General features: G+C 41.3%; 1 protein-coding gene across 1 annotated transcript; it reads left to right on the top strand.

Moving 5' to 3' along the window:
- Positions 1-234: 234 nt before the first annotated feature.
- LOC139654056 (26S proteasome regulatory subunit 4) lies at positions 235-13394 on the top strand. The gene is made up of 11 exons (XM_071531076.1): positions 235-256; positions 825-878; positions 2991-3087; positions 3593-3717; positions 4319-4504; positions 4837-4965; positions 6233-6329; positions 8471-8660; positions 9489-9640; positions 10275-10429; positions 11765-13394. Exons 1-11 carry the CDS (start codon positions 254-256, stop codon positions 11897-11899), a joined length of 1323 nt encoding a protein of 440 aa, XP_071387177.1. The 5' UTR covers positions 235-253; the 3' UTR covers positions 11900-13394.
- The last annotated feature ends 1929 nt before the right edge of the window (positions 13395-15323 follow it).

Below are 15323 nucleotides of genomic sequence, written 5' to 3'. Positions count from 1 at the left end.
TGGCAGTTTGATTGTTGACATACTCAGTGAAAACACATTACCAATTCATTATCAGCCAAATTAAGACATTATTAGTTGATAAGACGTGAACCTGCATGGCCTGTAAGAGTGAATTCTAATTAATGACACTGCAGTTTCTTGGCTTTAACCATATACCGTTTTACTGGCGCAACTGTGAAAGTATCTTCACGTGTGATGTGTGTCCTACTGAGTTGCCGTACGCTCTGACGTCATTCCAGAGCGACAAGCAACAATGGTAAGTGAGCAAGCAATTTTCTGTTGGGCTCATATTTTCGTTTCACTAAAAACAATTCTTCGCCGAAAATACGTTGAATATTGTACTTAAAACTTTAAGTTTCATACTGTCACATTGTTTCAAGTGTTTGATATCTTGGATGCGAGTGAACGGCAGAAATAAAAGCATATTATAGCTTGCTAGGTGATCGCTAGCTAACGTTAGCTTTTTGCCCGGTTGGCAGCAATCAGTGTCCCATCTCGGTCACATAAGCCAAATCATTCATTCGTTGTTGTGACAACTTTCTCCCTCTTTTGTAAAATGTTTATACTTGGAAGCCGTTATCCATGTTGCCACTGAGAAAGTATGCCATAGCATTAATAAACGAGCTAACTGCCAGGCTATGACAGTTAGCGAGACGGCATGAGCTAAGTTGCTGTAACAGTTCTGTCATTGTAACGTTAGCCAGCGCTAACTGGCTAGGTATTTGGCATGGGGAATCAGTTTAGATACATGATGTACTAGTACTTAGGTCTTAGCCTACATATGTACATATGTGTCTCCTGAATGTCGATGTATGTTTTCTCAGGGTCAAAGCCAGAGTGGAGGCCACGGTCCAGGAGGAGGCAAGAAGGATGACAAGGTGAGAATGACACAGCTTCTGCTAGCAAACGTTAAAGCTATCTGGTCCTGTTTGTTTTGGTAGCCAAACCATGAACTTTTCAGTGGCCTGTGGACTGTATACATTTGTTTAATTATCACACTGAACATCACGACAGACAGAATTATATTTGCAATTATATTTGATATTTAGAGAAGTTTTAGTGGCTAAGTTGCTAGTTGGATGGGTTTCACATCTGAATTTGGGCAGCACACTGTGAAGAACACTGCAGTCACCACCTCGTATTTCATTGCTATAAAGTCAAAAGCATCTTCTCAGTAAATTATGGCACTACACACACAGACAGGGAGGTTTTCCAGCGCAATAAGTTGGCCTCCTTATCAATGCAAACACACATACATACACACTGTCTAAATACCTGTTCAGAGTAGCCTCACGGGTCGCTTGTAGGGTCACTCTATCTTTTTCAGATGGCCTTGTGTACATCCTATTTTTGTGCTGAAAAACTGCAGTTGTGTCCTCAGTGTCGGTTTCTAGTCCACTCTTTAGTTTTTGGCAGGTGTAGAAGGGGGAAGGGGTTCTGGGATGGCAGGCATTTGTCTTGAGTCTTGTAGAGGTGTCGTAGGCCTAATTCGACAAAAAATCTGTGATTGAAGGTGCCCACTTAATAACCCCAATGACACCTGTTCCCACCCTTCTGTCCTTCGAACATCCAAGCTAGGTTTCTACATAGGTGCTCACCCTAAATAGCATAAGGGATGGTTGCATCATATCCTGTGTATTGGTAAATGTAATAGTTTGATATTTACCACCAATAAAGTTAGATAGAGAATTGTTTCATTTTCAGGCAGTCTGATACCTAGCTCAATGGGAGAGACGAGGAGCATAGAATGATACACTCACCGAGCACTTTATTAGGAACACCTATGCACCTTCATATTCATGCAATTATCCAATCAGACAATCATGTGGCAGCAGTGCAATGCATAAGATCACGCAGATACAGGTCAGCAGCTTCAGTTAATGTTCACATCAAACATCAGAATGGGGAAAAAATGTGATCTCAGTGACTTTGACCGTGGCATGGCTGTTGGTGCCAGACGGGCTGCTTTGAATATTTCTGAAACTGCTGATCTCCTGGGATTTTCACGCACAGCAGTCTCTAGAGTTTACACAGAATGGTGTGAAAAACAAAACTTCCAGTGAGCGACAGTTCTGCGGACGCAAACGCCTTGTTGATGAGAGAGGTCAGAGGAGAATGGCCAGACTGGTTGGAGCTGACAGAAAGGCTCCAGTAACTCAGATAACCTCTTTAAAACTGTGGTGAGCAGAAAAGCATCTCAGAATGCACAACACATCGAACCTTGAGGCGGATGTCACTTTGGTAGCCGGTTTACATTGAGCTAAAAGCTGATACCTACCCAGTATTAGTAAGGTGTTCCTAATAAAGTGCTCGGTGAGTGTATGTTTGTAGATATGTAGGTCATAGCTTACCAGTATCACAACAACTCGAACCGTCTAGGCAATGGTCCATTTGTTTATTATAACTTGCTGAAGCATTCAAATGTCAATGGAACAATACGGCTTTAATGTTTTCGAACTGTTGTGCTTCAACAAAGCCTTTCCTTAACTTTGTGCTGTTTTTTTATCTTTGTCTTTATGCATTGTCTATTATCTTTTCCTTTTTGATCAGGCCTTTTTCTTTTGTGTGGCTTTTAATGATCTTTGCTGTTGGTTCATTCTTATCGGTTTTTATGCTCCTGTTTTTTTTTCTTTTACTCTGTAGCACTTTGAGATTTGCTTCTAACGAAAAGTGCATTACAAATTGAATGTATTATTATTATTATTATTATTATTATTATTATTATTAACTCCTTTTCTCTCACTCAACCAGCCACATATACAGTCTGTTAAATGCTTGCTCTTATGATTGGCTTCTGTTTAGGCCTCATTCAGAAGGGTTTTGTAAAGAGTAGATGCAAAATAAATGACGTTCAGGGGTTTGGATATTTCATATTTCCCTTTTAAGGTTATCAAAAAATAATGTGTGTGGGTCAGCTAAAAGGTAAAGACTGCACTTGATGCTTTTTTTTGCCTACTCTGACCCGTGTCATCCCATTATGCTCACGACAGGACAAGAAAAAGAAGTATGAGCCTCCAATCCCCACCAGAGTTGGCAAGAAGAAGAAGAAGACCAAGGGACCAGATGCTGCCAGCAAGCTCCCATTAGGTAAGGAACTGAAAAGGCAAAGAATTCTGGAGATGTATTCTCTCTCTTTCTCTCTCTCTCTCTTACATCTTTCTTTTCTACTGAAGTTTGTCTCAGGCTTTGACTTGTAATGTCACTCTGTTTCCATGACGGCGTACAGTAGCTTATTGGATGGCTCTGGCCAGAATAGATGCCTCCTTTTGTAAGATTGTACCAGGCAAATATGCACAAGGCATGGAACAGCAAATGATGTGAAGCTCACACTGCTTGCCATTTTCCCCTGCCATTCCTGCTAGAGAGACTGAGGTAGTCTCTCCCAACTACTCCTAACAATGTGTTATTCAAGGAAAAGAGAATGAATATATATACAGTATATATATATATATAACACAGTCTGAGAAAGCAAGCAAGAAAAGTTCTGATATATAGAATGGCTGTGATTGGATCCAATTTGTGTTTATCCAACATTCTTAATGACTGTGTTAACATGTGCTTACCTGTGTCTGTCTGGCTGTGTGTCTTTCAGTCACCCCTCACACCCAGTGCCGTCTGAAGCTGCTGAAGCAGGAGCGGATCAAGGACTACCTGCTGATGGAGGAGGAGTTCATCAGGAACCAGGAGCAGATGAAGCCCCTGGAGGAGAAACAGGAGGTCAGCTTCTGCAACCTCACTACCACACTAGCATTTTCTCTGCGCATCTGGGCAAAAGAGAGGCAAAATCCATTTTTAATAGTTAAAAAAAAAACAAGGAGGTCTTGACTTGTCCTGCAGGCATTGTCTCTGCTTTTCAGTCTGTCTAAGGGAACACTCAAACGTTTTTGGCCACCAAGCTCTTTGCTCACACAGTTCCCCCTGTGTGTCCAGTATTTTTTGTTGTTGGTTATGGACACATTTTCTGTGTCTAGCTGACATTTGGCAAGAAAACTTGCAGTACGCGCCAACGTTATGATGAGCAAACATCCTTGCTATTCATAGTATTCTGTAACATCACCACACGATCATCTTGGTAGGAAAATAACAGGTGATTGTAATAAATTAACAGGTGATTACAATCAAATGACAAACACAGCGAATGAGCTGTGTGTATTGTAAAGTTCCATATTGGTAGGAAATGCATGTGACATTATGGGAATACTATGAATATCACCATCATCGCAGGTCAGCTGTTGGCAAAGTTGTGCATGCGACATAATGCACCTATTCCTTCAAGCTGTTCATATCTTCCCGCATAATCTGTTTCCCCGTTTTCCAGGAGGAGAGGTCAAAGGTGGACGACCTGCGGGGGACCCCCATGTCAGTGGGCACCCTGGAGGAGATCATTGATGACAATCACGCCATCGTTTCCACCTCAGTGGGCTCAGAGCATTATGTCAGCATCCTGTCCTTCGTGGACAAGGACCTCCTGGAGCCAGGCTGCTCTGTCCTTCTCAACCACAAGGTAATGGTCAGGGATGCTGCTTATTTTAGATTTCTGGCTTGGCTAGGGATTACCTTTTTTTTTTCACTTTCATGTAACTACCATGGCTAAATAAAGTCTGATTTAAGCAACAAAGGAAATGAACACAGCCATAAAACTGTTAAATGGTGTGTTTCTCACTGAACTACTTATTATGGAAAAGATTTGGTTTGCATGCTGAAACCACCATGTGTCTCAATAGTAGCCAAATACTATCATACAATGCTGTCAGACACATCAACTGAAATTTTCAGAAACTTCACGCGCCAAATTGTCGCAAATTGTCATTGTGATTGTCTATGTGTAACCCGTAGGTGCATGCTGTGATCGGGGTGCTGATGGACGACACTGATCCCCTGGTGACGGTGATGAAGGTGGAGAAGGCCCCACAAGAAACTTATGCTGACATCGGAGGACTGGACAGCCAGATCCAGGAGATCAAGGTACAACACACATACATATACAAACACACACTGGTCTCTGGTCTGAAAATTTGAGACTGGTCCAAGCCAGTGCTTTACAGTTTTTCCAAACCCAAACCAAGCACAAGGGTTAAATAGCTTTTGAGAACCCAAAGCTGAGTAGAGCACAACATTTCAAACCTAACGGCTGAAATACATTGGACACGGACGCGACGCGTCACGTAGGCGGGGCGGAGCGGGGGTTTTTATCTGCCACGCAGACTCCGTCTTTGTAGCGTGTGGTTGCGTGCCACATAGATGATTGGATTCACTGTTTTTTGAGTTCTGCCAAGTGATAGCCTAATGCAGTTGGTTATGCAGGGTTTGGAAGTGTAGGCGATATTAACTGGTACTGAATTAATTAACTAGATCGTTTTAACTACAGGATCATGGATACACATTGATTTGATTGATTTATTTTAATGTGCAATGTAAAAAGACCCACAAGGTTGCTCTGCTGCGTCACATTGCCTCTGGTACAATGAGGTATTTATTTTAATCATTTTTAAACAGATTGTACTCGTTTTTTTACACAGTTCTATGGAGTTTTTACCTGTTTGAGGGCCGCGTAGCCGTGCATAGAGGGGAAAAAATAGACCAGACGCGCAAAAATAGAGATGAGCCACGCGATGCCCGCGCGGCTTCCATGGTCCGTGTAGCAGCTTCAGTTGATTATCATGGACGCGCTCTGTTGCGGGCATTCTGCGGCACGTGTCGTGCCGCGTCCGTGTCCCATGTATTTCGGCCGTAAGCCACACTAAAAACCCAAGCAGTTACGTGAGAAATTCACTTAATTGTCTGACCCAAACCCGTATGGTCCAATGAGGATCGATTTTGTTCAACATACTGAGCGTTGGAGGATAATAGTGTTAAGAGTCTGATAATTTGTAGACTTTTAATTTATAGTGAAAATAAACTATTCCTCATTTTGATGGGACCCGTGGGAACCCCATCCAGAACCCCTGGCAATCCCCAGACTGTTGTCCATTATGTGTTGAGCTCGTGAAGCAAGTTATTAGTAGTGCAGGATTGAGAGATAGCATTGTTTGGATATCAACTGCGTCCACCTTGTTATTGACAGATTTTTTGAAAACATTAGATGGAAAACGATATCTGGCCATTATCCCCATGCTAAATATCAACCATTAACCTACTGATTATTGCATGTGATTGTATTGGTTCACAGTTTAGTTCACAGTGTTTTCCTGAGACACTGAGGCTGACTGCTGTTTTCTGTTGTTTTTCATAGGAGTCAGTGGAGTTGCCCCTCACACATCCAGAGTATTATGAGGAGATGGGCATAAAGCCCCCCAAAGGCGTCATCCTATATGGACCACCTGGCACAGGTGAGTGCTTTCACTAAACATGTTACCAACAGTTTTCAAACTTTCAAAAGGCATTAGTCTAACCTTCCAAAACTGAGACAGTTTCGCGGGGCTACTATGTAACCTACAGTATTTTTATTCACCCTACCTCATGTTGTAGGGACTCTGGAATGTAACAAAATTTGGATTGCGCAAGCCGTTTCGTGGAGGCTGAAGCAATGAATAAATTCTTACTTTCAATTTTCAATGATCAGTCATCAAAAATTGATTAGCATTCATAGACAATCAATCATCCAAGATTACATGTACATGATGGTAATCCACCCACTAGTGCTTAGGAAACGCAAATATCCTATTTTATGAATATGTAGTATTGGAATTATACATAGCCTAACCTTTAATTTTCCAGTTCTGTCACATTAGTATCAAATCTTTTTCAACTGAAACCTAGAAAAAGGTGTAATCATGCGGGTTTGACAGCATTGGCAAATTCCATTTGGCCATTAGGGACCTTTTTAAAGGGCACTACAACAGGGAAGGTGAGAAATTATCACCAGCCTACTGCAGCCTCTAGGTACTGTCGTAGATAAGAGCGCTCTGTAGTTTCAGAGTCAGTGTGTTCAGAGACAGTTGTAATCATTAAAAACACTAATAGCACTCCATCCTGAGCACTTCTTTTATGAAATGTGCCAAGTTGGAATGTACGGCATATTATACTGTTGGTAGTTTCATCCAAGCAATCTAATCGGTCATTGGACATGTTCCATCTGGGCTGATCATTTCCATATCGGTTGCTATGCCAACTCTTAGTGTAACCATCGAGCTAATTGGGGATCTTCTGTTTCTTCTGTTTTTACCATGGTGCTCTGGTCCTCAAAAGGTAAATTCAGGTTACTCGGTCAGGACTGAGACACTTCTCTGCACCTAGCAACCCCTGAGAAAATCATTTTCTACAAATCATGCCTGTTCTTTATTGAACAGGATCTAATTAATAAAAGGAAGTAAATGTTCACTTATTAGGAAATCTCTTTGTGTAACCTTTTTGTGTATTTACAAAGTACTGAAACTACACATCATAATCGCTATAAACCTATAAAAACAGAGCTGTGTTCAAACCCATATGTAAAGGTAAGGGACATTGGTGGGCTAATCCAACTGGATTTTAATTGTCATGTGTGCGTGTGTCTTAAATAACAAAATATGTGACAGAGGTCAAGATAAAGATATCATATTTATTATTAGAAATATTACATATCACAATAAAGAATGCCTTCTAGGGTATTACTCCTATAAAATTGATCCCTATGTATTATTGGCCACTGCTGCCATGAGAATATGAGTGTGATCTTCATCGATCTTGAATTACACATAACAGCAATGCAGTAAATATTGCAGAAAATGCAGATTGTCTCATTTCTTTTGTTGCCTGTTAAGAATAGTTTTGTTGTGGAAATAAGCACTTTTTTTTTTAGTCATCAGTGTGAGTGTATGGTAGCAATAAGGTGAGAGATGTGAGAAGAGGGTGTGATGTGTGACCTGTTAACTAACTGCTTGTAAGTGTGGATGGGCAGTGTTTGATATTTCGCCTGCAGGGTTCCTAAAAACTTGCAAATTTAAAGACTAGATTTCCAGCCATGGAAAATACATGAAAATAAAAACTGATATATGCAATAAATTAGATAAAATGTCACGGGACACTGGATAAGCCTGGGAAAATCAGGCTTCTCTCATTTCTCCCCAAAGCCACAAGAAATGACATTTTGCTCATAATCTCTTCCCTGTACCCTGTTTTACTGATGACCTCTCCAAATTGATCTGTGGTCATGAATTCATTTAAATATCTCAAAGATTGTAACTGTTCCGTGCCACATGCTGGTTTTCAATCCTAGCGGTTAAGTTAATTGCATTGAGCTAGCGTCCCAGGTCTAAATCAGTTCCTGTCAGACAGCTAGAATGAAAACCAGCAGTACTCGGGGGTCCTGAGGACTGGAGTTGGAAACCACTGAATCAACCTTTGTTTGTTTTTTTCCATTGTTTTGCCAATGGATATATATTCTCATGCCAAAGACATACATCAATTAATGCATTATGTCCTGGAAATGTCACAGAAAAAGATTTCCTGAAATGAGTGATAACCTTGGCTTGCATTATCTGCGCTCCAGGTAAGACCCTGCTAGCCAAGGCGGTAGCCAATCAGACATCGGCCACTTTCCTGCGCGTGGTGGGCTCGGAGCTGATCCAGAAGTACCTTGGAGACGGGCCCAAGCTGGTCCGAGAGCTCTTCAGGGTGGCAGAGGAGCATGCCCCCTCCATCGTCTTCATCGACGAGATTGATGCCATCGGGACTAAGAGGTAGAAGGGCGTCGGTGTGTGACAGTGTGAGACTGAGGGCATGTGACAGACTGAGAGCACTGGAACAGAGTGATAATGTATCACCATGTGGTGTTGAGGAGTCACAAGTAGAGGTTTTGGTGTGATCGCACAATTTTTTTGGACATGCTTTCATATGTATAATTTGCCTTCATGTATAATGGTTTACTGCATACTGTAACAGTTCAGCAGATGAGGTTGATTTATTGCTGCAGGGTTACTCCTCATCCAATTAAAAGTGATTCTGTTGTGAAAATTTAACATATCTGATGCAAACGTAGCTAATCTCAGTGCATGTTCATTAATCAAATTTCAGCATTCACATTATCCAGAACTTTCTGCTTATCCCTCCTGACCTATTTCAGTTAAGTCAAGATGATGCAATAGCCTAATGCAGTTGCTGTAGCAATAGCCTTTTCCCTTTTTCCCTCTCTTCCATGGCAAGACAGGTGGGAGTTGCCAGGGCCAGAGGCAACTGAAAGTGTGTAGAAGCCAAAATCAAAAGCTCAATTTGTCAGTTTCTCATCCCTGTAGGTAACAAGATACAAATAAACAGTGATGTTGTTAGGCAGGATATTGGCTGACTTAAATGAATGAGCTTGTAGATGACTTAGGCGGGATATTGACTGGCTTAAATAATGAATGAGCTTGTGGACTTCTGCAGGCCTTTTTACATCAGCCATATGGACACGGCAGAAAAATAACATTTAGTAATAGACCGCCTGTGTGATGGACCAGGTTGAGAATGTGGAGACCAGGTTGAGAATGTGGAAACCAGGTTAATGTTTCTTTCCTGTCTGTGTCCTCTAGGTACGACTCCAACTCAGGCGGGGAGAGGGAGATCCAGAGGACCATGCTGGAGCTGCTCAACCAGCTGGACGGCTTTGACTCGCGGGGAGACGTCAAGGTTATCATGGCCACCAATCGGATAGAAACCCTGGATCCAGCCCTCATCAGACCTGGTCAGTAGCTGACCACTCTCTCTATTTAGTGGTATCTCTGTCTCGATCTGTCTGGGTGTCTATCTAGGTATCTACCTATCTAGGTATCTCTCTGATTTACATTAGTGAAATGGCTTTTCATATTTTGGCTTTCACATCATTTCACACACAGAGATCATGTCAAAGATTTTTTTGTTTTGCTTTGAAGATTGATTGTGCCTGTTTTCCTAAAATCTCTCTCTTTGGTTAGAGCTCTCTTCAAAGCCAGATGTAACAGAACAAATAAATATTGTGAATTTGCCTTTTTCTCTCTCTGCCTCTCGAAAATGTTTGAGACCTTGTTTTGCTCTCTGACATCCTTTACTTTCCCAAGAAAGAAAATAAAATGGACTTGTATGTTTTAAGTGGTTATTAGTGTACTAGAAATGAATATACTATACGCACTTCTCAGTGCAACTTTATTAACCTGTCTTGCTCTCATACTTATATTGCAGAATTGTATTAAGATGCTATTAAGTTTTTGCTTAAAGTTAATTTTAACACATGCCTATTATTATTATTTTTATTATTATAATTATCATTTTTTTAAACGGTGTCTCTCATTTGTTCATTTGGTTTCCCTCTATCATGTGTTTCGTCCTGTCCTACTCCTCAGGGAGAATCGACCGTAAGATCGAGTTCCCCCTGCCGGATGAGAAGACCAAGAGGAGGATCTTCCAGATCCACACCAGCCGTATGACAGTAGCAGATGATGTCACCCTTGATGATCTCATCCTGGCCAAGGACGACCTATCAGGAGCAGACATTAAGGTATGGGCGAAACCTTCGAGTCACAGCTGAAAACTGGTTCTCCCTCTGGTCACAGTGGCTGGTGGATTCCAAAATTAACTAGCCACTTTCACTGTTTGACCAGCCATGTTGTTCTTTAGAATGGACAGGAACCTACAAATGATAGATGATCACTTTCCTAAGAGGCTGGTAGAGAACAATCATTTACCATCCATAGCCAAAATTTACCAGCATTGTGTGTGTTTTTTTGTGGGTTTTTTTCTTAAGCTAGGAGATTGTTCCTTTTCTTTGTGCCCTTTGTTTACCACACCTGTCTAGATGTAATGGTATTTGCAGGAGTATACTCTCTGGACATAAAAGTGGGTTAAGGTACATGTAAGGGGGTTTGCGCAATTGAACTGCATCCTGGTGATCGAGATGCATTCTGTCTGTGCTCTTAATTTGCTCCAGCCTAGCTCTGTGACTGCACCCATTTATTGATTAGGTTCAAAAGGTGTTGGCAAAGAGCCAATCCACGCTGTGGCTGAACAGAAGGGGGTGAACTTCTATTTCATTACAACATTAAGCTGTCTGGAGGAGAAACACCAGGGCAAGGTTTCTAAAGTATTCCAGTGTTAAGGTTTGTTTAACTGTAGAAAGTGTTCTGTTTAATTGTAAGCCAGTGGACAGCAACAGTCACAGCCTTAAAATGCCTCTGGGAAATCTGGTCCAGAGGGTTTGCATTTAGATCTTTACCTCTCACCAGCACAACTCTGCTGCCCTCTTGTGGGATCTTCCAGACTGACACTTTGAGCAGATTACTAGCAAGTGGTTGGTTCTTAAACTTCATACATCTATGGTCTTGTCCAGCTTTAATTTGTTGACCTCATGAATTTGAGTGGTGCCTGTGGCAAATAATTATTAATTGTAAATTACATTAGCTGGTAAAAAAATTGAAACGTACGATGGCGCTATTGTCTTTTTTTTTTTTTTTTTTAAATAATAACTTTCTGTGAACTAAAGATGTAAAATATACTCTAAATCCATCATTTTCAAATTAATTGATAGCAATTGCAGGAAGTACTGAGAGGTTGCTAACTATCTATCGGCATATTTCATTAGTTTCCTTCACTGCTGATGTTTATGCGTGATTTACCAGATGGGATTTTACAGTGACCTGAAAACTTGAACCAAATGTAAACACAAAGCGAAACATTGGGACTGCTCCTGTTTTTTGTCTATTAGAATGTGTGATCACAACCAGTTTCACAGCATTAATGGCAGAATGTTTTTCACTTCAAGGTATGCATCTACTTTTAGATCAAACCTGAACAATATTTTTTTCTCCATCTCCTCTCCTCTCCCCCTGTCCTGCAGGCCATCTGCACAGAAGCAGGCCTCATGGCTTTGCGAGAGCGCCGTATGAAGGTCACCAACGAGGACTTCAAGAAGTCCAAGGAAAACGTCCTGTACAAGAAGCAGGAGGGCACACCGGAGGGGCTTTACCTCTAACCTTTAAACTTTTACCTTTCTCTCACCCCGCCCACCCCTATCTGCCATCGCCGTGTGAAAGAGAGGAGGCAGCAGTTGTATTGTCTGTCTTCCCAGAGAGAGTTTTGATATATTTTGTGCATGTTATGTCTGGCTTACCCCACTCTCTTGTTATCATTATGTGATATGACAATAAATAAAACAACAAAAAAAAACAACACTTTGACTGTAAAGAATCTGGTCATAGTTTATTAGTCATCGCTTTCATCCATTTTGTTTACTGAAGCAATTTGGCTTGCAGAACCCTCTCAAATCTTGTTTGTATAGAGGCGGCATCTGTTGACGTCTGCTCCTTATTAGATTACTGTATATTGAGTTCATCTCTGTACTTTAATAACTTGAGATAATTAATCACATGAATTATTCAATTAGTTCAATCTCTCTGTTGTCGCCCTTGGTGTCGCAAACAGAATTAATTGTGGCATAAGTCAATATGCAAAGTCATGTGGTTTTCCTTACCTCTGTATTACTCATCCTTTATTACTCACTCACTCACTCACTCACTCACACACACACACACACACACAGTATGAAGTACCTGTTATTTCTTATTGCAGAAATATGCGAGAGCCCAGAAACAAGATAAAGGAAAAGGCCTGGGGGAACTGCCTGTCCTGATGCTGAAATTAATTCCTCCCTCCCTTTAAAAAGAAATGTTCTCCTCTAATTACTAGAATATTCCATATGACTCCCACACACTTGACAACGGCGCAGATGCACATAATTAAATCTTGGGGTTACAGAATGAGAAAAACTCCCGTACTGTAGCATTTACCCGGACATCGCTTCCAGGAGCTGCATAATGTCAGTGCACTTCTCGCATTAGTGTTCAGTGTGTAAGGGGGGAACTTACTAGGGAATACATGGTCTTAAAGTGAATTTTAGTGCCTGTTTGGGTTTCTGTAAGGGGAAAGCACATTATAATACATCTATGGCTGGGGGAGCTGGTGACTTGATTTCGGCGTATTCAAGAACGGCCCTTAGTTATTCCAGTGTGGTGAGCTTAATCCAGCTAAGCCGCCCTCGCTGTTGGTCTGCAGTTTGACATGTAGAGAACAGCAACATTGATTTAATTCCTCTTGATGTGGAGCCATGTGTAACTCAGTGCTCAGCAGAAAGTGGCCCCATGCAGCAAGCATCTAGCCACTTACAGGATCCTGTTTGGGCTCGAGTGAGAATGCTGCTGCTGCTGCTGCCGCTGCTGCAGCCCCCCTCCTCGGAAACTCTCTCCCCTTATTAAATCAGTCACGCATTTCAACTGCAACTCGCACATCGCAGCACATTCAGGAAATGGTAATAAAAAATAAAAAAACCATTTAAATCAAGCGTGCCGTGTTGGGCCAGGGAGACTGGGTGGGTGACAAGGAGAGGGGTGTGTGTTATAATGAGGCATTTGCCCTGTCAGCTCCAGGCAACTCTTGGTCGGGTATTTCTAAGCCGCCCCCGCAAGCACAGAGATACTGATGGGGGATGATAAGGCAGGGCTGACCATGTTGTTGGCATTCTCTGAAATGTCACATTCACATTACTATTCATTCATGTTGATGTGTACAGATTGTGCTTTACTAAATGGTGCTCTGCTTAAATGTGAATAAAGTTATTATCTTATTATCAAGATCATAAATTATCTAACATATCTAGATTTGTGTGCAAGGGCTTTCTAAAGAAATCCAAAAGGAAACCTAACTAGGTAAAATACTGTTTTGATGGCAATCTTATTATAGCATTAGCTAGTAAAAGCCAGTCCTCAATCTAAACATAAACAAAGCCTGAAATATGTGACAGGCATACAGAATTTTAAAATATGAGGGTATGAAGAGTCTTGTTTTCATTTGCATCGGTTGTAAATAGTGGTAAAATTGACAGATTTTAAGAGACAGATGAGCCACAATACACACAAAAAATGTATTTGCCACGCAGAACCTAGTATCCAATAATCTTTCTGTATACAAACTGATATGCTCAGGATCTTGTATGGGGGCTTTTTTAATAGCCACGTTTCAAAACAAGAGTTGTGCAGCCTGCCTCAGCATGACTGATCCCTATCGACTGCTCTTCTTCTATTCAGCCTCATTTATCCTTTAAAGGGGCAGCAACGGCCTTAAGGTTAGAAAAGTAGGCTTGTGACCAAAGCGTTGCAAGTTCAAATCCCCAGGTGCGCTGGAAAAGGCAGGCAGGGAGAAATGAACTAGAGATGCCCTGACCTCCTTCACTGGAGCTGCTCAGACTGAATAAACTGGGCAGCTCGAATGTGTGTAAGGCTGTGACTGGCCATGGCTGGAAAGAGGGCACTATCTTGACTTCCCTGGATAAATAAAGATTAAAAATGTACGCGTGTGTGTGAGAGAGAGAGAGAGATAAGCTGAGCACTAAGGAAAACCATATGTAACTTTGTACTTCAGCTGATAGTCATTTCCATCTGTGAAACAAAAAAAAACTGTGATTGAGACAAATTCAATAATGCATGTGATTACGTATGATGAATTATTTAATATGTTAAAATGAGTTAGTCTGAGTAACTTGACCTGGTGGGAAGACATCAAGCACACAGCCTGACCTCTAAGTGAACTGCAGATTTGCTGCATTGTGCTAAAACTCGGCCTTTCCACAACTGATTTGGCCACATATGTATTAGGTATCTTCATATAGATTCTTGAAGAGTTAAACAACATGAAAATTTCGATTTTTGAAACTTTCACAGGCCATCACCACTTCAAATACAAGTTTGTTTTACTTCAACTTTTACAAACAACGACAATGCAAACAAACCTTTTACAGCCTTAAATAAGTAGCCTACAGGTAAAACTCAAGCTTTGTGTGCATTGTCAAATCTTGCATCAAAAGGCTCAATGAGTCAGTTTAGAAGTGAAAAGTTGTCTTCTGGCCACTAATTTCTATAGACTTCACTTTTTTCTTTTTTCTTTAATACTTCAATCAGTATTCTGCCTGACTGATATGAGTAGTTGTTCAATTCCACACTTTGCCCACTGGGTGGTGCTTTTGTCAGACGCACCTCACTCACTCTCACACGGGCTTGAGGACTTGTGTGTAGATAGCAGACTGTTTATTATAATTATGACAACACTGTGATACTATCTGCTTTACCAAATTTTTGCGTCGTCATCCCATCTACCGAATTTCATTATTGAGTTGTATTCTCGAGGCGCAGCTTTGTCAGCCTGAGCCGTGTGTGTGTGTGACCTGAGAGTGAAAGCCATGAATAAGCTCTTTTATCCTTTACTACCCCAGCTGTGTGCAACCTAAATAAGCACGACAACCCTACCATGCTTCATTCTTAAACTTCACGTAGGCCTAACTAGAAGACTTTCTGGTAGCCAATGGCAAGTCTCGCACTTCCCATATCGAGCCTATCAAACAACTACCC

Source organism: Centroberyx affinis, unplaced genomic scaffold (assembly GCF_046629955.1).
Source record: "Centroberyx affinis isolate AG114_WGS23_722 - 3 ecotype Tasmania unplaced genomic scaffold, CSIRO-AGI_Caff_v1 ptg002030l_1, whole genome shotgun sequence".
In the NCBI taxonomy this organism is placed as follows: domain Eukaryota; kingdom Metazoa; phylum Chordata; class Actinopteri; order Beryciformes; family Berycidae; genus Centroberyx; species Centroberyx affinis.
The sequence above is the reverse complement of the archived record's forward strand: the minus strand, read 5'-3'. Positions and strand labels throughout refer to the sequence as shown.